General features: G+C 39.0%; 1 protein-coding gene across 1 annotated transcript; it reads right to left on the bottom strand.

Moving 5' to 3' along the window:
• Window positions 1–1,366: 1,366 nt before the first annotated feature.
• Window positions 1,367–25,180, bottom strand: ZDHHC7 (zDHHC palmitoyltransferase 7). The gene is made up of 8 exons (XM_075765937.1): window positions 24,990–25,180; window positions 18,616–18,701; window positions 14,863–15,185; window positions 11,933–12,057; window positions 6,580–6,676; window positions 6,021–6,102; window positions 4,662–4,792; window positions 1,367–3,611 (listed from the first exon to the last, which is right to left on the bottom strand). The coding sequence occupies exons 3-8, from the start codon at window positions 15,166–15,168 to the stop codon at window positions 3,435–3,437; spliced, it is 918 nt and encodes a 305-aa protein (XP_075622052.1). The 5' UTR covers window positions 15,169–15,185; window positions 18,616–18,701; window positions 24,990–25,180; the 3' UTR covers window positions 1,367–3,434.
• Between the last annotated feature and the right edge of the window lie 1,283 nt (window positions 25,181–26,463).

Here is a 26,463-nt window from a genome sequence, read left to right as displayed (position 1 = left end):
ACAGTCAGGAAATGCTGCAAAAACCGAATCATAGTATTTCTACATGAAGAAATTCAGAACAAAAAAAAAAAAAAAAAAAAGGAATAAGTAACAGAAGTAAAAAAATTTAGCAATCAATCAAGAAGCACCAATCCATAGTCAACCAGAAAGTACATCACATGAATTGAACCGTAACTCTGTTCAGAAGAATAACACTTTAAAATACACAGAACTGTAACGCTGGTGTGATTCATTTCAATGTTATTAACAGATTCAAGAACAATTTTATAGTCCAATTTTTGTGTTTCAAACCTCTTATGCCACTTAGTTTCTTGAACAGCATGGAATACACTCACATATTAACACAGTGCCAATGGAAGGGAGAACAATCATAGAAACACCACACTTCCCACAGGACAGGCACAGACAGTCCATAAATGACTTCTCGTATATCACTGCTGCCCTCCAAGACTTCAGAAAGGGTCCATGAAACAACCTGACATTGCTACTAGAAAATTAAACAAGAAAATAAAAAGGAGATAAATTACCAGGATCCATCTGCAGAGATGCCTGTTCCATTTGCAAAGTAAACAAGCTCTTCCTTAAAACATATGTAAACACAGCACAGCCTAATTGTTTTGGTATACAAATATAACCAAATCATTAACCTGTTTAAAAATACAAGAACCAGTGGCACAAAGTTTATATGAATGTATTTGGAGCTATTTCCTCCATAGACCCAGAAGTATACAAATGCGTATTATACCCAGGAAAGGTACCAAAGTACTTTTTAGAATTGTTGCAAACGGGAAATAAAGCACTTCCAGCCTCTCCATCCTTTCCTGCCTCCGTTCACCCTGTTTCCTGCTCGCCCTCACCCTTGGTGGGTCAGTTGTGTTGACAGCTACCTGAACTGCTGCTTTCTACGCTGTGTAATTGGCTGTCCTTGTATCTGAAGCTATGGAACTAGTGGGAAGTTAACGTTTGTGCAGAGAAACTAGGGAATCCAAACCTGTATTTTACACAAATACCTTGAAGGTGCAAAGCCTGAGATGCCCTGTTCAAGAGTTTTCAAACAGAAAGTATTCACCACGTGTTTTCCCACTCACCTTAGACAAAGAGGTACTAATACAATAAGCAGTTACACCAGAGGATGCAGAAGAGGAGTACCTAAGAACAGCTGAGCAGTTAGCATAGCTTCAAACCCTTAGTAAGCAGAGTAGTCTTCTCTTTGATTTGGAGCAGAATCATCTGTTACTGGATATACATGTACATATAAATTACAAGCCAAAGGATGCAAGACCATCACCCTGAAGTTGTGGTAATCTAAATATATGCAAATATGCACATCTGTGTTCAAAAAAAAAAGTGACATATACAGCAGAAGTTAATCAACTAAGACTTCAATTCATTACTTTATTTTTTTTTACATTAAAAAAATTACAACGTAACAAGGGTTTGAAAAGCCGAGTAAACCTGATTTCACACACGCACACACTTGCTAAGTCACAGGGTTCGACCGCTTGAAGTGATATTTTCTGATTTTCATCAGGATATTTTATTAAACAATATACACATTAAGAGCCTCATGACAAAGCCAGACACATTTTTTTCCCCAATCTTTAAGATGTGCAACTGAATATGCAAAGATTCTTGTGGAACTTCCAGCTTTCCCCTCAGTTACATGAGACGTAGTTTTGTTCATTTGACTGCAATTTCATTGGATGTGTTCACCTAGAAATTGTCCGGTGTTACACATCATCTCCCCCAAGCAAAGTGAACGTATGACATAGTATTGCACAGTTTTGTTCATAGGGCCATAGATAATAAATGGATCCCTTAGTAACTTCACCCACCCAATGGTATAAAACTTGATGAAGCTGGAATCAAGATGCCACAAACAATTACAAAGAAATGGAGGAGCAGGTCACTGAAAAAAGAAACTATAGCTTCTGTAGTATGTAAACTTTATAATGCAAGATTCTTCAGCACGTTGAACTGCTTGAAGTGGGACAGATCATAAGTGCTACTGGCAAAGCGAAAGCAAGAACAGAACAATTTTAAGGCAAGTCCCAGAACAGGGAGCTATTTACTTTCTAGGCACGATTTCAAGCTATGCATCAAGGCTCCTGCGTTATCCTTTATATTGTTGGTAATTTATAGAACAGATTAACAATACAAAAAATAGTCTAAATATATTTTCTTAAGAACCCACTTTTAGCTGAATTTCATTACTTGCAGCTTGTATTTCATTACTTGCAGATCTATAAACATTTCTTAGCACTACTGTTGTTTGTCAGGCCCACATAAAGCAGTTCTAGATCTATATTGCTCTCATTTCTTGAAAGTAGTTTTGGTTGGAAAATTGTTAAATTCAAGAGAATTCCTTCCATAGCAGATATTTCTACAGTTATGATCTGTTGTACTTGAGAAAAAGGCAACCTCCCTCATTCCTCTGATGTCTTTGTTCAAGGGATCATTAAGTTAACAGCTTTCCTTCTATGAAAAGTTTGTACAGTAAAAAAGGGGCAGAGCAAGACCTCACAAAGACAACTGTTTTCAGTCAATAAACTCCAATCTGCAGTACATTCATTGTAATCTCGCACAGGAGGATACAGTCACTGGTCCCACTTACCCCTGCACAGAGGACTAGATACAATCCTCAAACACCTACACTTCAGTTCCTCTAGAATCAATGCATTAAGAATTGGAGATGCATGCCTGAGGGCAGAAACTGCCCCACAGCCATTAGTTAAAAATGTTGTTTACTGAAGATTTAGAACTTACCTAAATGCCATATGACATTATGGCCAAACACAAGACATGCTTTTGTGAGCCTGGGAAGACATTTGGCAGGGGTGTAACAGTGCCTCTGATGTGTTATGCTGTTGTGTGCACCAGTCCTTTGAATCACTTGCATATGAGGAATGTGTGCCTGAAGTGGGACACAAGTACAGCTCTGCTTATCAGGACAAGCTGAAACATAAATTAAAACTGAACAAACCACTATTCCCTGAAAACTGGATTTAGAAGGCTAGGTCTCATTTGAGATCAACTTTCACCATAATACTCCTCCTTATGATTGACAACTGCACCTAAGTATATACTTTTTATAAAAACACACAGGTAATTCCCCAAACATTTATCAAATAAAAAGGGTTTAACAAAAATGGATAATTAATCTCATAAAATAAATTACAGTAGCATGACATTTGGCTTCCTTAGTGTGACCGCGTGCTTTTCCTTTGTTATCTTGCTGTTAAGACCATTACAGATCCAGTTCGCGTCTCTGAAAGTTAATGAGATGTCTGTGACGATAAATGTATAAAACTCTGCTTGCTACAAGCAAATGTCTGATATCAGTTTCACCTGGTCACAGATTATATGTAGACAGCCTTCTCTGGCCCCAAATAAATAATTATATAGTATTCTTGCAAGTTCCAGCATAATTAGACTCAAACAGAAAACTCAGGTCCTCCTTTCTTTGCTCTCAGTAGAAGTCGCCTGATTCGAAATCCTGCAAAAGGATTGATCCACAGGAGTGAAGGCTGACCCCCAAAAACAGATTTCATTCCTTCCCAACGTAGTCTCCGCTCCCATGTTGGCTTTTCACTCTTCAGTCTTTCAATCTCCTGTACGTAAACAGACATGCAGTGATGCACTGTTAAGTCCAAAGTTTAGTGAAGTCTAATAGCAGTTATCAAAACTGATGACTATTTTGCATTCTTACAATGTATAGCTAGTCAGCTGATTAGTTTCTTACTGTTATTTATTTAGTAAGGAAGAAATAAGGATGGTTGATTTAGCCCTGTGGGTACAGGGCACAAGACTTAGAACATAAAATGCGTACAAGAAGGTCGATCTACCTCTTCCCCCCTCAAACTAAAAGACAAAATGACCAGAAAAGCTTATGTTACAGTAGAGGATCTGCACACAACATACCTACACTAGAAGCTGTTTACTCAGTTAATAACCAGACAATAAGGCTTCCAAGAAGGCTCTTGTACTGCAATTACTGAAGCTAGGCTTACTCTCCCAAATGCATTATTCTGATGATAATTTTTGTACTTCCCACTAATAAAGGCTGGATATTTACCAATTGTTTTCCGCAGTTACTCTTCAGTACAGAACTATACTTTCAAACAGCCTCATATGAGAAAATTCTGAACAGCAACAGGATTCAAATTCCTTGTTTCCAGTCAATTATCCATCACAAAACATCCTCTCAAAGCTTAACATTGCATATTTAAGGGCGAGTCAAACATCCAAACTACAGTTATAGTCTAATAAAGTGGATCAAAGTAGAGGAAAGTGTGAAGGGTTGATACAAGATAGCTAGGTTAAGTGTAAACTTGAGAAAAGCAGACATTTCTGACATATCAGGAGTTTGTGATAGTTGAGAAGCACAGGTCCAAATTGAAGCCAGAAGCTGTGCAATATTTGTAATTTAAAACCTAACTGTAAAATTTACATCAGAAAAGCAAATAATGCAAGAACTTCTGTTAGAAAGTAAACCCCAATAAAGTATTTCAATCCTTACAACTGTAGAAAAGAAAAATTATGAGCTATTTCAGATTTGGAGTTTTCTCCAAAGTAAGATCCTCCCCTCACGCAAATGAAACAACATCTAATCACACCTTCCTAGAATAATTCTTATAGCATACAAAAGTAGAGGTCTTTACCGTTTCATCATTGCATATTGAGTGGATTTGGGTGCCAAACATGACTGCAGTGAAAGTGAGAAACAGAAAACCCTCAAGGCACAAGAAGATCATCAGGATCACAGTTACAGGTGGGGAGAAGTCACTGCATTCTGTGAAAACAACATATGTAGTTATAAAAAAAAAATAATTAAAAATCTATAGAGCACGCTCATACTGAGACACCTCCTCTTTGGCATACAGCAATAAACGCTAAATATCTGACACTCAAAAGAACATTTCACAAACTTTCTAGCAGTGCAGCAGCTTTATTTGCTGCCCAAGGAAATAAAAGTGTTAAGGAAGTAACACTTTTGACACATGGTACTGCATTACTGCAATCCCGCCTCAATATTTCAAGGATATCAAATAACTGTTTGCACATGAGATGATGTAAATACTCAGAACTGCACATATATAAAGATGAGAGCAGCTGGAAGTTTCATGCATGACAAACACAGTAAAAACTATCACCACTGTCAGCTCTGACTTGCCAGTTAATCCAGATGTTCCATTTTGCTGCGATTGCTTTATTATTTTTTAATTCACCACACAAAGCAATCAGTCCTGACTTACACTTATATTCACATCTCTGCAGATCCTCTGATCAATTGATTAACTCAATTATAGTTGAACAAAGGAGAAGTGGGATAGTATACAGGAAGCAGAATGTTTAAAGTAAAAAAAAGGACTAAGATTCCATCCATTTAATGGAATATTCAGCAAAAAACCCCCAACAAACAGTCACATAGATTCCCGTTAGTTAGGTACCAGGAAGAACATATTTGATCAGCCACCTTCTGTCAAAAGCACAAGACCAGAATGAGCTCTGGCACACAGGAACATTATGAAATGCAAGTCAGAGCCCTAAAAAAGTAACTGGGACAGTTTAGGAAATTTGTTTTCTACAGGAGCCCCACAGTTGGCTCCAGTAACAGAACGAGGGAGAAATTTGTTTAAGTTTCAGCTGTCGTTCACAGAACTGTGGCAGCACACACAAAGCCCAGCTGGCAGCTTCAGGTAATACAGTGCTGAGGTGGTTGAGGACCAGCTATTTGTTTCCTTCCCATCACAGACATGGTAAATTTTTACTATGTGGAAAGGGAGTGAGAATTGCCTTGACAGCCACGGCTCTTACAGTGAATGAATAAAGGGGGGAAAAAAAGGGGGGTGGGGACAGAGAGAAAGAGACAGGGGTAAACAGGTATGAAACACTTTGAAACATTTTCAGGACCTCACTTTAAAATTATCAAAGTCCTGTCATTCAAGACTGAAATAGGTAGAAATCTATGACTTTCCCTTCATATCTGCTAGATTATGACAGTGAAAGTTTTTGCTTACCAGTCCACTGCCCTCGGACACAGGAGAAAAACTGAAACCCACACAGTATGAGCGCATGAGCTGAAATTAGGGCTATATACATCTGGAAAGAAGAGAGAGTGCTTACTTTTGACTGCTGCCAGGTAGTAAACCAGACATTCCTTTCAGCAAGCCTTCACCACTGCACAGCGAATATACTTTCCTATTTCAATATTTAATTCAATGCAATGAGGTAAAACCAAATTCTAATTGAGCTTGAATCTAAAAACATGGGCAACAATGAAAGTTTAAGGAATAGCTCCCTAAATCACAGTATCATTTCACTAATTGTTACTACGTAAAACACAGCAAAATTAAGGTAGTTTAAACTAAGAGCACTTCACAAGATTAAGATGAGCATGGGTAGAAATATCTTCCTGCTTGGAGAATATCTTGTTTAGAAGGAGAAAAAAAAAAAAACAAAACACCACCACAAAACAATTGTGCCCCTTAAGCCAGTATTCACTACTAAGCACAACCAAAATTGTTATAATCAAGGTAGATTCATACTGAGATCAAGCTGCTGTTGATTTTCACTTACCGTAAACAGAACAAAAAATCTCTGATTTTTCTCCCCCACACAATTATTCACCCATGGGCAGTGGTGATCCATCTTTCGAATACATCGTTTGCAAATACTGAAGGAAAAGAAAAGACTTCTGTTGAGAAACAATACTTTGCATTTTCATGTAGAAACAAGGGTATCCAGTGGTCAGAAGATGATGTGCTGCAATCTTTCTTGACAAACTGCAAACAATGACCTTATTTGCTTTAAAGAAACTATTTGCTCACTTACAAATCAGCTTTTGGTTGTTACAAAACTGACTGTGTACATAAGATATTCTTCACATAAGAAAAACATTATTAATATGAGAATCATTGCATATCCAAACACACGATTAAGTGAATCCAGTAACTTGTTTCAGACACTTGTGGCAACAAAGGAGCAAAGCTTCAGTTCTTTCTAGATTCAGTATTTAAAAACCCCCTTCCCTTCTGGAGAAGCTTTTTTAGACAAAATAATTATTTCAAGTTTACAGACTTTCAAGTTGCAAATTTAGTTTGTGAATCAGAAAAAGAAAAAAGGAAATTCACATCTTCAAGAGAGAAATTGTCACTTTTGAGATTTCGACTGGCCGTACAATTCTAAACATATGCAATCAAAATCTCAACTAAAGAACAGCTGACAATGCCACACCTCACCTCTTCAACATAAACCAAAAACACTGAAACTATAAGCAGCACACATTCTTTGCCTCTTTGTTAATGAACACTCAAACACTACTGTTCTTTGCTAGTTCTGCAAGTAATTGCTTAGTTTCTGCCCAGTTTTGAGTCAAGGTTATTTCCAGAAAGGAAAGTCAAATACTTAATAACTCCATTTTACATCTGCTAGGCCATACAGCACCAGCAGACTCATTTCTCTTACATTCAGGGCCATCTGCAGCCAAGCATGAACAGTTATACAAGAGAAACAGAACAGTTGCAACATGTGTTGAGAAGCTCTTCCATAAATCAATAACTTAAGTAATGCTGGTATTTAATTTTCCTAGCTTTGTACTTAAGATAGCCACACATTCAAAGTGTTCCAGATTTTCCTGCAGAACATCCAAAATATTAGCATTTTCATTTCAGCAGCGATAAAGCCAAATAAACCTAAAAAATGCAGGCAATATTAGTCAAAACCCTTCATTTTTAATGCATGCTTATTTATGTATGGTATCTATGACTGCTGCAGTGACAAGCCATGAAGCAAAGCTAGATGACTGTCACTAGAGTGAAGAAAGAGAGGTGCATGTGTGGGAAACAAATGCTACAAGGCATAAAATAACTTTTAAGTCATTGCATATGCATGATTATAAGGTAATTCAGCAAAAGGCAGTACATACTCCTGTGCAGGTTATATGAAAGAATCCCAAACCTGTCACTGCTGCTCTGAAACTCCCTTTGCCCTGAGCTATCATAACGCAGCCCCCCTACATTCCCACTGCCTCTTGTTTATAGACATTAAAGAAGATTCATCCTCTGATGCAAATTACTTTTTAGAGTCAGTTACACATGAAAATCCCAATACCATAACTAAACACTGCAACGATTCTCTAGTGCAGAAGAAACAGGTATCACTCAAGAGAAGTCATTCAGAAGGCTCTCCAAAAGATTTTCATTTCACAGCCTGCTGCCTCTAAGTTCAGCCTCTCATTAATTTCCCGAGCTCTGTGGGAAGGTGAGCTAACTCCAGTCACCATAACCATGCAAGTCTCCTAATGTAACACAGAATATATACTGTCACTCTAAAAAGACTATTAATGTGAAGTACTGAGTAAAATCATATCCAGACTCAATCAAGCCAAACACTGGAGGATGTGAGGTGGGCAGGACACACTTTTGCTCATTCAGTATTTCTCAGAAGCCCACACAGAGCTCTCCAAGACATCAGATGTCTGGAACCTTGCCTTCATTTCTAATTTCACACCAAGATTCAACGAATACTTCCAGCCAACAAACTCACAGCAATGCTGAAAACAGCAGTCCTGCCTTCTTCCCACCCCCCGTTACTTGTATTCTATTCCTTCCCCCGCTCAAGCACAGACGTTTATGTGACAAGATTTTGGGAAAGTCACTCCATTAGCTGCAACCTGGGTCACAGATTGGTGAGGGTTGGAAGGGACCTCTAGAGATCATCTAGTCCACCCCCCCTGCTAGAGCAGGATCACTTAGAGCAGGTTGCATAGGATGGCATCCAGGCAAGTTTTGAGTATCTCCAGAGAAGGAGACTCCACAACCTCTCTGGGCAGCCTGTTCCAGTGCTCTGTCATCCTCAAAGTGACGAAGTTTTTCCTCATACGCAGATGGAACTTCCTGTGTTCCAGGGTCATTTCACTATAAATGAACACTCACGCCTGCACAAGAAGAAGGAGCGATATGGTAGTGAGAACAAGCACCTGTGGACAAAGAAAGGTCTTCTCCAGCTTGGCACTGCTGCTGAATGCACTCAGGCAACTGCAGGTGCCATTAGAGTGTTGAATGCCAAAGATAACATTCAGAAAGACACAGCTAATGGCTTAAGAGAAATTGGTGTGGATTCACACCTGACTAATGCATTCATCTCAGTGACTTGATTCTGAATAACAGTTCTCACACACAAACGCAGGCACTCAGAACAGGCTCGAAATAATGATAGCTGTGCTCCTTCAGTGAAAATGAAATAGCATTCACACAGGACAAGCCTCTTCCTTATGCTGAAAATGTTAACTGCTTAGTAAAATCTCAGTTTAATGTATTTCACTGAAGCTAGACATTTAGCTGTAAATAAAGGTTTCTTGTTCTTTTTCCCATCACTAATGCGTATTATGAAACTATTTTTCTTCCTCAAAAGAACTTCTGCTGCAGTGTTGCACAACAATTTTCATAACTACATCATAAGAGCCTCTTCTGTTAATAATTTACTACTAAAAACATGCACTGTGGCTTTGAGCATAACTATTTCCCAACAGGAACCAACTTCAATTTCCATTTTCAAGTGTCTTCTATCAGCAAATTGCCACTTTGACTACTTGGGACTAGACCATCCTTTTAATGTCCTTGGAATGGGTTTGTAAGCCAATAAAATGTTGGCAGTATAATCAAACAAACCTTTTTTCTATTCGGTACACTTCTGCAGTGCTAATTCTATGGCAAAGAATCAGACTCTAGTCGCCGGTCTATGCAGTATGTATTCAACATCTGAAAAATTACCGAAAAATCCTTTGTTTTACTTAGGAAAAGTTAACAGCAACTACTAGTAGCATGTATGGCATGAGTAGCAGAAACAAAGGCAATTAAACCAGATCTTAAATTTAACTGCTGAGAAAAACATGACAGCAGGCTAACAAAAGGACAGCACATAGACTTTCAGGCTCTGGCTTTCTCTTTCAGATGTTCTGTGAAGCCAGTTATGCACTGTGCCAGCGTTAAAATGCATCCTTTGTCCTTATGTGGAACATCTTGCAGTGTATTTTACCAAGGCATAGAAAAGTAAAACAATTCACAAGACATGCAAAGCTAGGTCCTTGAACCAGTGATTAGTGAAAACAAACCCTCTGAAAGCATCACAGATTTCCTTCACTGTAGACACAGCGCATTCTTGCTCTAACAATAAATACCACTCAAATGCTTGCTATAAACAACGTATTCAAAGTCCCTCCTTAGCTTATTTTTATTCTTCTTCCACAAAGAAACAATGACTTTTCAACCAATACCACCTTATCTGGGATCACAGGCTACTGGACCAGCCAAGGTAACACAGTGTCTGCTGAGGATGATGGCCCAGATGTACCCAACAGACTCCACAGGGCACGGAGCTGTAGCGACTCCAGGCTCTCCAATACTCCAGTTTCTTTACTCATATGTAGAGTTCAACATAAAATGTCTTCATTTAGGGCTATTTCCAAATTAGTAAATCCAATCAGGACTGAAGGTGTGGGAAACACTTTACAAAGATACCTGCAAAGTCCCTGTAGGAGCCAGGCTAAATCTGAGATGAGAAAATTAGCAAGACCCAACCTACACTCAGCAGAGCCTCTTGGGTGTCCCTTTACTGCATCCCATGAACACAATGCCAGGATGTCTGAACAGACGGCACAAAGCTGTTTTGGATCCCCAGGGATTAACAGCTTAGATTCTGCCACAGGAAAGCAGCTGCACTGCTTCCACCCCCAGGCGCACCAAGCAATTGGTATAGTTGGGTTCATCTAACGCTCTACCACAGCTAATAACACCAGTCAGAACCAAACTCGTTGCACATGAAGGCAGGCCTGGTATGTGCATCCATGCAAAAGCTAACCTACAACACAGATAAACGAACTGAAGATAATTCTATACTTGACTATTTATACATGAAACTTTTCCCTTCACACTCCAGATACAAAAACCCACTCACATCTGAGAGAACAAGATTTCAGTGCCAAGGCTGAGTATTTATAATGGAAATAGCTTCTCAGCCATAACTGTCACACAGATAAGTGACATACACTGAGACATTTATTTTAGAAACCACAAATTTACAGAAAAATTTGAGAGTCCTGACAAGACTTCACTCTGTTCTTTTGAAGGGCACTAACTTAGAGATTTAAATTTAATACACCACACAACTCAATACAAGTCACTCCTCACGCCTAGAGAGCGCCATGAGAAACATTTACATATTTATGTAAGTCTTAATTATGCAGGCATATCTATTTTCAACTCTCACACAATAAACATTACAAATGCAGATCCACAGTGCCTGCAAACTCAAAAGATTGAGAATTAAAAATGTATATATTTACTATCTCTTCCATATCATATTTAGTTCAAATTATCATCACTTCTGTCCTTATTAAAATGAATCTTCAATAAACAGAAGTGCATTTAACCAATTGTATATACAACTTTGGGAAAATAATCTGCCAGTTCACATATAACTTTAAATGACACACTACAAAGACAAGATGACACAAATTAAAGTGATAGTTTAAAACTAATCTGTATTTTCTTAATTTAAGATTCCAGGAGTCATTTCTTAGATCACCTTCCAACAGAAATTTCCTTGAGATTCTTCCCTTTGCCCTGCATCATCAACAGTATGGCACAATAATTAGAGTGATACACAGGAAAAAATATTCGCAGATCAAAAAGTATTTAAGACACCACAGCATGACTATTTTTAAAAACTCGAGTCTCTTGCTTCTTTCCCCTCATCCACATTCATTTTTGGCCATAGTATATTATATTTATTAATAATCTGCAATGTATGTATTTGAAAGTTTATTGGATAGCAAAAGAAATTTGTGGGGAAAAAAATTAACACAGAAATATCAGGAATATTATTCCAAGACTCAATATACATAACTGCTTTAAAGAAAACTACAGCATACCTGCAATGGTGTGCACGTTCAGGTTTGATACTACAGCACTTTGGACATTTGTAGATCACTTCTCCTGGTTTCAGTTGCAAATTATCCATATATTCTTTAGTGGCATTTCCTTTGGGTACAGCCCCCTGAAATCATTTCAATTAGAGAAAGCTTCTTAAATGGAATGAGAGCATTTAAAAATACATTTTATAGACTTTATACCAGTAATCTCAGGATAATTGCTGAAATAAGTTCATTTACTCAAAGCTAGTTTGCAATAAGCCAGAATCATTTCCAAATGAATAAACTACCTCTGCTTGACCTCAAATTCAGTTTCATTTCAGCAGGACTCATCTATGACCAAGTATTAGCATAATTCTAATAGGACCTGCTGTCACCAGCAGGCATAAAATGAAGAGGAAGACACATCTTTCCATGCAGATACAAGCACTACAGGTACAATATTTGCTGAAAAGTTACTCTGAACAAGCACTATGAAGAGAGACGTGCTTTCTTACAGCAGCATACGTTAATTGTTGTGATGTTCAACTATTAGCCAAGCCATCCACAAAAGTTAAATCAGCAACAACTACTTGAAAGATGTTATTTCAACTCTTAGAATCCAAGATTTAGCCAGCTGCCCCACGTACACAAGCTTTGAGAACCACCAATCATTCTTTTTTCCTTTATACTTAAGCTTTTAGCTTGGACACTGTCAGCAGGAATCACTACTGGCTTCTTTTTCTACATCTAGTATCCCCTGCTGCCTGCTGCTCCTGTAAAAGTCTGTGTAGTTACATGGTAAACAGTTGAAAGAACTGACCCAGAAGGAAAATAACACATCAGGAAAAGAAATTATTTTTTAGTGATTAGCTCTCTGAGCTGTTCACCACAGAGCTGCATTAGCAGCTGTTTCAACACAAAGAGGAAGATGATGAACAGGCAGGAATAGTAGGCAGGCTTGCTTCTTCCAGTAACAATATTAATCTAGAGCCTTGCGAGATCAGAATCTAACTTTGGATTAGTAAGAAGAAAATAATGGAAAGTACCACTGTCACCTTGCTTATTTATAGAGCTAAAGGTTTATCTATGACAGGAAGCGATTGTGAAATAAACCGGGATGTGAAATCAAAGTGCAATGGCCTTTCTGCACCAACTCCTCCAAGCCAGCACTTATTTCACACAGGGAAAACCTTCTCCAGGTTGGCTTAAACCATCTGCAACATTCTATAATTATTTCTCATTCAAAAAAAAAGCCCACTGCAACATCATCACTTTACACAGACACTCTAAGGAAGTTTTCGGGACAGAATTAAGAAACCAGCAAGCACTTCAGATTCAATTGCAAAACATCTCTCTACTTAGGCAGAACGTTTTTGTTGCCTACGGCCTAGAATAACAATCCCGTGTTTGTATTGCCTGAGACACAGCCCAAGTTCTGCCCCAGATGAACTCTTTGGCTAAGTGGTGCTTCAAACTTGAACCAGTTGGCCTTTGAAGAGGTACAAACTGAGAGAGAGTTGCTTAAACACTCATGTTGTATTGCTGAAGTGTTTTTTTTTTTCAATATAAATGTTCTCATTTAATACTTTAGTGTAGACACGGTGAATTACCTCAGAGAGAACTCCTAAAGTACAAATTTATCTTGTTCCAGGTGAATTTATGTTTATAAAACATCTCTCTCAAATTTATGTATTTGCCTTTCACTAAGGACGATAACTGCAGACCATGCTTTTAGCATTTTGCTGATAAAAATACACTCTATTTCAAAAATAGTCTCAGATTGCCACCAATTCCTTTCAATAAAAAAAATATTTTTATAGTTATAAGAGTACATTTAGTTCACACATGATTTGAGGCAGTTTATTCCTTTTTCCTTTAATCTTAGTTTCTATCACATAGTCTTGTCTTCCATTCTGGGAGTCAGCAGGAGAGGAGTGAAGAAAAAAAAGTAGTGATTCATCTCAATTTCTATCATGTTTTATCCATAAAGAACAACACAGGTCTAGAAAGAAACACAATTTTACCAGTACGTATTTTTAAGCAATCTATCCTTAAACCACTAACTTTCTTAGCCGTCACAGTTTATACAAGTCATAACATTTCATCACTGGGTGTGGACTCAGAAGTAAATCAAAGACCTAGCAAACCATTAACTACAACACCCTGCTGGTTTTTCGGACACTCCCATAAGTTTTATGTACACGGCTACTGTCTCAAAAATCTGGAGAAAATAATGCTTTTCCCCTTACCCGTCTCTCCCCAGATTTCTTCCCTAAAAATACTTTACTAATAGATTTTAGTACAAAATAAACAATTTCATCTCTTGAACTCTTGAAGAGTAAAAGTCCTAAGAAATGAGTATGTTTAAGAACTTTTGCACTTACACTGTTCCAATGTAGGTTCAACTTAAATCTCCCTTCCGACTGACTCCAAATACCTAAATGCAGTAACGCATGAATGATGTAGTACAGTAGTTGTTACTTTATGTCAATATGTGACTGAGGTTTTTCAGAATGTCTACCTACAGTTCTTCCATGTGCCATGAATGGAAGATACATTTCAAAGGATACAGGATGAAGCTACAACTTCATAAGAAGTTTTGAAAATACATCTAAGGGAAAAAAGTAAGAAAAATTAAAACAGAAAAGACTAAAGCTTCATTAGCTTCTTCAGAACCTCAGTTAATATTTAACAAACTATATTTCTCATAAGCCTACCTCTCCCCGATAAGTTAATTTTGTACTGCCTGCTCCTCAAGTCAAAAACTATTTATGGTTTCATGAACAGAACAACAGGAAAAGTACAGGTATCATCCCTTTACCTTGAGGGTTTTGAATTCTAACACTACCTTTCCTAGCAGGAGAATGGTAACACTTCTCCAAATTTCTCTGCAGATGGTGAGCTACAGGAGAGAACAATCCAACGTCAAGGAATAATCGCATACTTACTGGATCAGTTAGCATAGTTCTCAGATGCGATGACAAAGCTAGTACTGCCAAGCAGTTAAAGAGAACACCGTTGATCACAGAGTACCAAAAGTCTTTGGAAGGCAGCAACATGACAAAAGTCACTACGAAGTCTGCATAGACAACCAGAAGCCATGTCATTATAGCACAGACCATACCACAGCCATCTCGGATGAACCAAACCCTTTCTGCCATGTCGGCCTCTGAGGAAGAGGAATCATAGCTGTCATTTTCAGCAAGAAGCGGGTGGTGCTCAACATCACGGAATCTGTGCCCTGATGACTGCATGGTTTTCTGGCCTTGCCCTGCAGGAAGCAAAGATACCATTGCTATGCATAAGGAAACTGGAAACACGGGAGGTTTTATTTCTGTAAGATAAAACATAGCCAAGTTAAAAATAGATTACTGAGATTTTTTTTTTATCAAAACTTGAACAATTCTATGACTAAAGATGAAATATTTCTGTAATCAAAAGATACTAATTTACAAAGTCTCATCAACAATTTTGTAAGCCATTTACTGAGTTTTATAATCCCATAACTTTATTTTATCATGCAACTTCAATGCTTGACACAGAGATTTTATAATGATTTCATTTTCATCTTGCTGTGCCCATAAGCCATTCTTCCCCTTTTGTTAAAATGTACCATCTTTCTTTTATCTTACACTAAAATGGCAAAGTCTTCATTAAATTACAGCTCCTGTCTCTCACAAAACAACAAATTATGGCACCAGACTGTTGACTTTTCACACTGCTCCAGCAACCCGGGGAAAAGCAGAAAGAAAAAACAGAATGCAAATAAAGCTGTTCTAGTACATTGTTCACAACAAAAAACAGAACAAGATAGGAAGCAGCTAAATTTGTTGACAAAAGTGCTATTGTGTTGAAAACAACACAAACCCACTACAAATATGTTGGATAACTTACAAAGTGGTCTCAGATCAGACCAAACTTAAGGGAAACAAACGGTAGTGGTTAAATTAGCATGGCAACAGATTACATGAATCAGATTTTTTCAAAGAACATATTAATTAATTAAATTTCATGAAAACTCTTTTAGGGCTTTGTTGTTGTTCCAATGTGGAACAAAAGCAAGACTTGAAACCTTAATAGTTTTCAGGAAAACAGAATTATTTTCCAGATGTCTCTAATAAGCAAAGATATGAAATGGCAGAACTGAAGTGCTGTCAACAAACAGGAGACAAACTAAAGCTTAAACATTATGCATTAAGAATAACCTACTACTTTAGAAGTATACTGTGTTCTAAAAATTGTATTGATTCATGCTATTAAAGGCCATGTCTGAGATAAACTTGAAAGCATTATATTGATTAATGACAGTCACGCAGAAGCCTCTGTTTTTTCCCCTTATTAATGGTAGCCTATATATGACTGGTAAGAATTACGGAACTTCAGTTTACATCCCAAGACCTTGAATATAGAATCACTTTGATAGTCTAAAACGGTCAAAGTGACCATTACCAGGTAGAGAGACTCAGTGAAATAGTTTTCAGATGAAGCTATGTATTTTTAAATCCTTTAAAAAAACCCTCTCAATCCTACCTACCAGGGATCAATTCAGATAAACATATTCTGCCCAGTAAATCTTTCAGATACTTAAGTCTTAATGCTAGAACTAGGCAGGAATAATTCAAGAGACTAGAAATGAAAACACGTATACGCAGATTGCAATGTAGAAGTTCCAGAATAACAGTTAAAATAGCTGGCAGAGGTACTTATAGGAGACGGTTCAGTGTGGGCTACATTCTCTGGTTGTGAAACAAAACAAACGGAAATACACCTCCGGTGCTCAGATTTAGCTGCTAACAATACCATATTACAATTTCTAGTAGTTACATTGTGTTTTCTATCCACACATTGGGGTTTTTTTGCTTGGGTTTAGTTTTTTGGTTTTGTGGTGGGTTCTTTCTGTTTGTCTTTTTACACAAAAGTCACCTCTCCATCTATTAAGCCATCGATGAAGGTAGCCACACACTAGAAAAATACCTTAGAAAAGAAGAAACTTTACCTCTCTCAAAAACAATTCAGACTTAATCTGGATAAGTAAAGGCCCTCTCTTTTCGGCTACTTGAAGTTATTCTAATCTCTCTAAAAATGTACAGTTAAAATTACAATCTATGCCAATTAATTTCAATAGCACTTTAGGACATCATAGTATCATAGGATGGTTTGGGTTGGAAGGGACCTTAAAGATCATCTAGTTCCAACCCCCCTGCCATTGGCAGGGACACCCTCCACTAGACCAGGTTGCTCAAAGCCTCATCCAACCTGACCTTGAACACTGCCAGGGATGGGGCAGCCACAACCTCTCTGGGCAACCTGTGCCAGTGCCTCACCACTCTAACAGTAAAGAATTTCTTTCTAACATCTAATCTAAATCGACCCTCCTTCAGCTTAAACCCCTTACCCCTTGTCCTGTCACTACACTCCCTCACAAACAGTCCCTCACCATCTTTCCTGTAGGCCCCTTCAGGTACTGGTAAGCCACAATTAGATCTCCCCAGAGCTGCCTTTTCTCCAGGCTGAACAATCCCAACTCTCTCAGCCTGTCCTCACAGGAGAGGTGCTCCAGCCCTCTGATCAGCTTCGTGGCCTCCTCTGGACTCGCTCCAACAGCTCCATGTCTCTCCTGTACTGGGGCCCCCAGAGCTGGACGCAATACTCCAGGTGGGGTCTCACAAGAGCGGAGTAGAACATCAACCACTCTTTGTGGTTAAAACTTGCAAAAGAAAAGTCAAGCTGCATGAAAACTACATAATTAGGAGCTGGAACATGAAGATAACTAGGCAAATCAGCTATTATTTCAACAAAAATGGACATATAAAACTTTTAAGAAATGTTCTTGTCTAACTTTTTCTCTCTCAAAAAAAGACCCACAAAAAAGGTATGTACAATAAACAAAAACGGTATGTACAATAAACTTTTAACTAAGCCTTGAAGTATATGAAGAGCTGATAGCCAAGCAAAGTATCACACACACGAAATACCCAACAAATGCTCTAGAAGTAGTTTGGCTCTTTAAAGAGATAATTGGCAGTACAGCTGAAACAGTCAAGCACAGTGCATTCACATGTTAGTATTTTGTCAAAATAGTTTTTCACTGGCAAATTTTGCTTTTGTTAATTTAAAATTTAGGGTAAATTCAACCAAATTCACAATGGCAAAAATACTAGCTTTTTCCATTTTTTAAATAATTTTTTCCCAATTTTATGTTTTTGTTTAAAAAGACAATACGTAAGTAATTTGGAACATTTTTTCAACCATTTTTTTTTTTAACCAAAGGTCTGTTTAGAACCCCCACTCCCCTTCAAGACATCCTGCTGCATAGATGTTTCGAAATGTTTGAGAGGAATCAATAAACCAAAACCAACCTCCCAATTCTGAAACTTTCTATAGAACACCAATTTGGAATCCATCCAGCTAGGGTATGATACCCTTAGAAGGAGAAATATACAATTATTTTTCCATCAAGACAAGTTTTCAGCTGCTCAAATCAACAAGTTACCTTAAATTAGAACAGACATCAACATTCTGGAAAAAAAAAAAATCACTATTTGCGTATGTCATGACAAATGTGAATTTTAGATCAATTCTGCAAGCAACTCCTTCAGCATACAAATTAAATGGCATAAAATTACTGTATTTGTTTTGCTTAATTGTATTAAAGACAACCAAGATTATTTTTTTTAGCATAACAGAAAACACCCACATACCTCACAAATGTTTTGTATGTTATTCTGACATCATGTCGTTCCTTTGGCCTATCCTAGGCTATTCACATAGTCATATCTGATGTAATCTAAAAAGACATCATCAACAAACTCATTAGTAAAGCACTCTTGTTTCATGAGGAAAATAGTGTTAAACACAACTAATATACATAGATAGTAGTACTTTGAAATATGTTGCATGTACTTACAGCAAACAAGCTTCTGATCAAGAGGAAAAAACTTTTTAGATTAAGCTACCAAAAAACAAACTAAAAAACTCTAAACAGTGTTCCAAGTAACATTATATGTTTTGTTCATTGTTTTTTATGATGAATTGGATATCCAGATTTTAGCATTACAAACTAGTGTATCTGAAGATCTACTTCTTTTTCCTGTTTGCCACTCCTGTATGACTAAGAGATAGAGTATGCAAAAAATATTAATCTTACTTAATTGTCTTCAGAGCTTACAGCAGGGTTTTTGGTAGCAGGTTATTAATAACAAGTATACATGCCTACTACTGTTTTTATAATTGTAAGATAAGATAGGAAAAATTGTTTTAAGTCTAATTATTAGATCAAGCTATGGCCAATGTAAAATTAAGAAGCTACTTATTCCAGAATCTGTACATAAAAGAAAATGGCCCAGAACTATCCTAAAGGGAATAAAGTTCTCCTTGCTGGAATTCCATCATATAGGCAAATAATTACCATACAACTTAGGATATACAAATCAGTATTAAGGGCTGAAACGCCAGCATAAGTCATTCTAACCATGCTGAATTTTACAATACAAATGTTCCATGATCTTGAATCACATTCCTTTCTTTTCACAAGGACATAATACTCAAATCCAAAACAGATTGTGTAAAGTGAGCATAAGTAGTTTTAAAAAGTGTAGATTTCCTTTTTCATAATGAAATACAGGAGGAAGAACTTATTTTATTTAGAAAACCGTGTACTTCAAAGCTTTAAAATTTTAGCAGTTAACTTTTGGAAATCACCACATGGTGTTTGGAGCAGGACTGCAGCACAAAACCTTGAGTCAGATGTCTATTTGGGGAAGAGAACAGAAGAGGTGTGGGCCTAAATTTCTGACTGGGAAAGTTAGTGACCACATGCATGCTGCACAGAAAGCACTCCTGCACAAGCTCTGTGACATGGAAGCTTCACTCTTATTTGGAAGGTTAATTTAAATCAATATATTTTGAGAGTAATGTAAGGCTTCTGACATTTAACAGCTATAGAAAATATGAAGCCACTTCTGAAGGAAAGCTTCTGAAACTAGCTTGTTATTCTTGTTACAAAAAATATTCCAAATACAGCATTACTGATAGAGCTCTTCACTATATATTTTCAAATTTCCCCAATTCAAAGGGAATTATGACAACACTGAAAATGAGAAGCCTCTTGTCTTAAGCTCTCATATTCTACTGCAAGCCTAAAAGGTAATGTGAATACTTATTATGCACATGTAACTGCATGAAGCTACAGACTGCTTTCTGGTTTCCCTTATAAATAAGTTTTTATACTCTTGTTAAACGAGTTTTCACAATATTGTGAAATCCACAATTACTAAGTTGTCATTGACATGGCATTTTGTGGAGGCTAAGCAGAAACACACAAGACGACAGGTTGAGTGTATCACATTCATTTGCAATGTCACCCACCCATTCTCTGAGTTGAAGATGACAAGCAATAGAAAAAGACATGCTAAGCCTCTGCAGGTTAATATTAAAGTCAAAGTAATAATTTGAAATTGTTAACAGAGAATTCATTGACAAGACAGGGACATGATTTGTTCAGTCAGTTCCCTAATCCTAAATGCAATTCCGTGCAAAATTTCAGTGTTTATCGTAGCCTCATCAGTTACTGGTTTACGTGGAAGTGCCACCACAGTTCAGCTTTTGCAAGAATAATAGATTTAGTCAGTCTCATGTGATTTCTCCCTCCCCATCCATCTCCCTGTTCTCCTTTACAGCTGCCTACACCATTACACCCCACCTCGGTCGCCTTCAAGGGGAAGGGGATCAATGTTTGAAAAGCACTTTGACTTTATGAAGAGCTAAGCATCCCCACTGAGATGCTCACAGCTTTCCTCTAGATTATTAATTTATTTGCTTCAATGCCTGTCCTAACCTCCTAACCAAACTGACATTGAGTCTTTGTTGTATACTTAAAGCACAAACCTCCAGGACAAAGCACAACACTTTAATATCTAATATGCCAAGCAACAGTTTTTAATTTGACTATTTAAAAATCTTTATCTAGCATTGGAAGATTTCAATGTTTCATGCAAAATGTTATCCGTTTGCACAGGTGATTATATTAAACCAAATCCCATACCATTCTCCTTTTAGGTGTTATCTGAAATTCCCAGGTTGAGAATGTCTCATCTGACCTGCACCTCGTTGTAATGAAGTGTGGGCCCAAAATGCAGATATGATATTGGAATAATTAAAAAAACCACCACTTTTAAAGAAGTTACATTACAAAATCATGATCACTGCAAAGATGTTCTTGGAAAATGACTGTTCCTGAGATGTTTTTAGTTTTCTAATGGGGCTAAAGAAGATCCACTGCAACAGCAAATCTCCCTTCTCTAGGTTTACTGGAAGAAGGTTACCAAGGGCATTAGGAAGACGAATGATACAATACAACTATTGTATTGTGAGGCCCCTGCATTCATTGTCAATTAAATAAAAAAAAGGGGCACTTCAAGGTTAAGCAAAGTCCTTTCCCCTGCTATTTTTGAGGAAGAAAGGAAAAACGTTGTGGGAAAAGAAAAAAATCTGATTTTTTTTTTTTTAAAGCAGATATACAGATAAGAAATTATATACAGGCTAAAAATTCATCAGCTGTCAAAACGTAAATCTTTTCTGGTTGCTTTTTCCTTCAAGCTATACAATGGACAGTTCCTAAGATTCCTCATATTTCAGTTACAACACAGTAAAAAGAATACTTTTATTTCAAAATTTCTGATTGTGTACCGATAAGTCAATAGTTCTTAGGACACTAAACAGCTATTGCACACTAGAAAAACAATCCTGCACTGCTTACATACAATGGATTTAAATCCTACCTAGAAAGCACAGCATCGATGACAAATCAAAATCACAGAACTGTTGTCTCATTAAAACGTTACAGTGTAAAGATCAATTTCAGTAACTGCAAAAATTTTATGTAAACCAAGTGGGCAAATCTACTACTTCATCCAATTCCATAGGCAACTTGGACCATTCATTGCTGACAAATATCCATCAGATAATGTCTAGACATAATCACACCTAATTTGGGTGAGTAACCTACTTTTTATTGCAGATACATGTAATCCAAACTGCAAAGCCATTTAATAAATAAACTGTGGCTTGTTTCAACAACTTCTCAGTGACTGGTCTAGCAAACAACCTCACAGCAAACAAATAAAACTACTCCAGTAACTACAACAACCAGTAGCTGTACTGAAAACCCTTTAGCTCGCCCCCAGCAATAGCCTAGCTCTGCACAAGGAAACTCAGCTAGGTACCAGGGCTTCAAGGCTGAACTTTCTCAGCAACTACAGCACTTGTAAGAACCGCCAGATTAGCAAGTATTCAGAAGAACTAGTCCATCAACTACACTCCCAATTTAGCTCTGACAGACTCAACTTTTTTTATCTGTAATTACAAAGAGATATGCCAAATTTCAACAATCTGGGACATATGTAACACAGTGCATACAACTTTGGAAAAGAACAGCTGAAATAAGTTGTGATGGCAACCCATGATACAACCCCAAACTGTTACTTATCCCCAAATCTATCCCATACCCTCCGTGGCATGGCTCATCACCTCTCTAAATCCTTGTTGCTTTTGCTCTAACTTAATATATTTTGTACCATATTTATTTAATTTATTTCCTGTTTGTGTCTTGTAGCCCTCCTCTGTACTGACCCCATATCTGCTTTACTGCACGCATACAGTGACACTTTACAGTGGAAACACGTAAATAATGTGATGTTGTTTACATACGAACACCTGGCAACAAATTCAAGAGATAATCTTCAGTAAGTACATATTTACACAGCCAAGTTTTAAGCTATTGTAATGATTCTCCTTATGCCAGTCTCTTACTAAACAGCAGACGCTAGGCCGTAAGATGACACTGGAATTGTTTTTCAGCTCTGAAAAGGGGATATGCTTCTTCTAAATAATCTCAGAAAAAGGGTAAATAGAAGAAGTACTAAAGCATGAATACGGATGTCTTACTGGGAAGCTGGCCATCTAATTACTTATGTTTTTATTCCAATAGCATCTTTATAAACACCCTCAAAACCCAGCAATGGGAATTCAGATTAAAACAAGCAATGCAAAAGAAAAGAAAAAACTATACATGTCTTCAGAACACGTATTTGTAAAAAGTATTAAAGAGCTTTGCTATCAGCAATAAACCCGATAGATTTGTGATACCAAGTCACTTTTCCATAAGTATCAAATAACATCTGAGATGTTCAACAAGGTATCTTTTTGATAACACATTTTTTTTTCCCCCCCGCAGATATGGAAGTCAAAATATATTTCATAAGACACTGGCACTCAGCAAAGATATACGCTATATGATACATGAAGAGTTCACTGAGCTACAACAGCAAGGACAGAACACTTCTGAATTAATGAACAACCTCTACCTGAGAGAAGGACATGAACACAATCTACCTGAGTAATGGCTGGGCTCTATATCTTACCTATTTTGGAACAGGGCCACAAACTCAAATTCAGATTAGACTCCAGAAAGCTAGATGCTTAAACCAATATCAGTACTGTTATGTGGGAACTGAAAGTTTTACTCCTTTGCCAATGGCAATTGGATGCATCACATTCTCCTTCAGAGTACAATTTTTTATTTTAATTTTTGCATTTATCAGTACACGCTATATCCTCACACTCAATTAAAAACAGCTTGGGTATCATTTATTGATTGCACTGCAATATCAGGCTGGCAAGCACATTTTTATGTCAGTTATCATTTCCATATCCACACACGATTCTTCCTTCCAGGTTCCAAAAAGTACCGTGTAGATCAAAGCTGAGCTATTTTCACTAGCAATTTTCAATACCAATCAAAGGAGTGTTAAAGCCTTTTGTTTCAATGGTTCCCCATATCAGACACATATAAAGCCTCACATTTCCTCTATATTTTTCATCTTCAGCCTTTCAACTGCTACAGAATTCTATCAATTTACTTTCCTTAAAAGTTCTGCATCTTCATAAAAGGCATAAAAAAGAAATCCATCAGGTACATACAATACAAAATATACTGCTTCAGAGCAAAACCAAGAAAGTTTTAGAAAGATGAAAAGTATTATCAATTTTTTAGCCACAAAGAGCTTTCAGCTATTTAACTCTAATCTAAAACCGCTAAAATTTTACATCAGTTTCATCTACTAATGAATCAGTACAGCTCTACTTTATCTGTAAAATTTCAAAGTCTGGGAGCATCCACTTCAAAAGATCTAATTTAAGTCTGTTAATGTGAACAGTCACACTGACTTCAACCTAATTATGTCTCCAGCAAAGCGAACAGTTACATCACTGTAATTCAGCATCCTGATACCATTATACAACTGTATATGTAGTATAGAAAATAGCCAATGATTTCCCAGCCCTTTTTTTATGGCACCGATCACATACGCGCTGTACGAATATACCCTCTCATTTCTGAGTGTGAGCTATTTGCATTCCCACTTCCTGAAAGCGCCGTTCTTCCCTCCTGGAAACAAGGAAAACTAGCACCACATAAATCAGCAAAACTCCCTAGAGCAAGTGCTAGGACGTTACCCAAAAGCGCGGTGTGACAAATGGTTGCTGTTCCCTCCCCTTTCAGCTTCCCACGGCGGCAGCTGAGACTCTACAACACAACCGTGCTGCTGGGGCACAGGGACACTTCCATGCACTTGTTTCCATGGCTGCTGACAGATAGTTTTAGTATTTTTTTTATTTATTTTTTTTTTAAATAACCCGAAAAGAGGCAGGAGCACAGCCCAGACCTTGAGACACCCCATTAAGAACCGACACCGAACACCTGCGGGGACTGACGGGGCGCCCGGCCCTCAGCCCGACCTGTCCCCGGAGAGCAGGCAGATCCCCGCTAACCTTCGCCGCTCGTCCTTCGCCAGGGCTTCACCGGGACACCGCGCTCCTTCCCCGCGGGGCCCCGCCTCCGCGAGGGCCGGGGGAAGCGCAGGGAATGCCCGCGGCGGGGCCGGGCCCGGGGGGGGGGGGGGGCGGGGAGCGGCGGCGAACGCCCTGAGGGAAACAACCGGCTCCGTGAGGGGAAGGTGGAGGGAAACCGGCTCCGTGAGGGGAAGGTGGCCCGGGGAGGGAACGGGGGTGGATTTACCTCAGCGGCGGCGGCCCCGCTGCCCTCAGAGCTGCGCCCGGCGCCGTGCCGGCGGCGCGGTGGGGCGAGCCGGGGCCGAGCCCGAGCCCCCGCCGCTGGACCGCCGTCGCCGCCACCGTGCCCGTCGCCGGGCGCTCCGCGGAGCCGAGGACTCCCGGAAGCGGGAAGGGCAGCGCCGCAGGAGGCGGAAGCCGGGCACCCCGCACTGCGCAGGCGCCTCGTCGGGAGGGGCTCGTGCCTAGCCGCGCTGCGCAAGCGCCCACGAACGGGGGGGGGGGGCGCGGCCCGTTGTGCGCATGCGCGTCCCTAGCGGGACGTCCTTGGCGCCCGCTGTCCGGCCGGAGCAAGGTCCGCTGATGCGCATGCGTGCGGCGCGGGCGGTGTGCAGCGCCGAGCACGGAGGGCCCAGGGCCTGAGCGCCTGGGGCGGGAGCTCCCCGCGTCCACTGACCGTACCCCCTCCGGCCGCTGCAGCTAGACGTTTTCCCTCTCAGATTTCCAAAAGAATGATGATTTCTGGATAAAACTGGATTCACCTTCTGAGGCGACGCCTCGGTCACAAGCCGTCGCAGAGTGAAGAAGCGGGGCCTGGTGACAGCGGCCTCTGCCCCACGCTCCCCAGGCAGCACCCAGGTCGCTGGGGTGAGGCACAGCCCTGGGCCTGCCCGAAGCCATCGCGTTACTGCTTCCATGGGGCAGCGGACACCCGAGGCGCGGTCCTGCTGCCATCCCTCTGCAGTCTTCACCGCCAGCAGCGTTGCAGTCCAGCAGCAGCACGTCTACCTGCACCTGCGATGACTGAATACAGCTCCGTTGGGGGTTACTTCAGTTCTTCCATGAAGGGTTTTTGATTTATGTCCGCACATGTTTTTGTGGTGATATTTCTTTACAGCCCCTTCAGGGGGTAACAGTTACTTCAGGGAGTCTCAGGAGGGTGATTTGACACCTAAGTCAAGAGCGTGTTCCATGGCTGTTTATGAAATTTGGTCAGCCTAGGCTTCAACAGCTGTAGTTAAATTAGACAAATTGTTTTATATGGAAATAATGACTGCACAACACTCATTCAGAATTTTCCATTTAGGAAAAATATATACCCAGTAGCTTTAAAAATGAGATGCAAAATAGCAAACCTTGCAGTGTGTGAGCTGAGGATACATTTAAAACACATAAAAAAGCTGAAGGACAACAAACAACTTATGACAGCTCGGGCACACTGCTGCATCCTGTTTTTTTCTTGCAGCATGAACACCATCTAGTGGGACATGGGCAGCAAGTGCATGTGGGGTTGCGTATACTGATAAGTATAACTAAAATACAGCTGCCCACATATCTGTGTGTTCTACTTTTTTATTATTATTATTTCCTTCTGCTTCTGAGCTGTAATATTAGGGACTTCAGGGGAGTTTGTGTGTGTGTGTAGTCTTGTATTTGCCAACAGCTGGGTTTCACATACTAAAATAAATTAGTCGATGCCA

The sequence above is a fragment of the Balearica regulorum genome, chromosome 13 (genome assembly GCF_011004875.1).
Source record: "Balearica regulorum gibbericeps isolate bBalReg1 chromosome 13, bBalReg1.pri, whole genome shotgun sequence".
In the NCBI taxonomy this organism is placed as follows: domain Eukaryota; kingdom Metazoa; phylum Chordata; class Aves; order Gruiformes; family Gruidae; genus Balearica; species Balearica regulorum.
This window is presented reverse-complemented; position numbering and strand designations above follow the sequence as displayed.

Coding starts and splice junctions, on each gene's coding strand:
- ZDHHC7 (XM_075765937.1), bottom strand. CDS start 15,168: ATGCAGTCATCAGGGCACAGATTCCGTGATGTTGAGCACCACCCGCTT. Junction 4,793..6,020: donor TGTCCGAGGGCAGTGGACTG/GTAAGCAAAAAC, acceptor TTGTTTTCACAG/AATGCAGTGACTTCTCCCCA. Junction 3,612..4,661: donor CAATATGCAATGATGAAACG/GTAAAGACCTCT, acceptor GTTTACGTACAG/GAGATTGAAAGACTGAAGAG.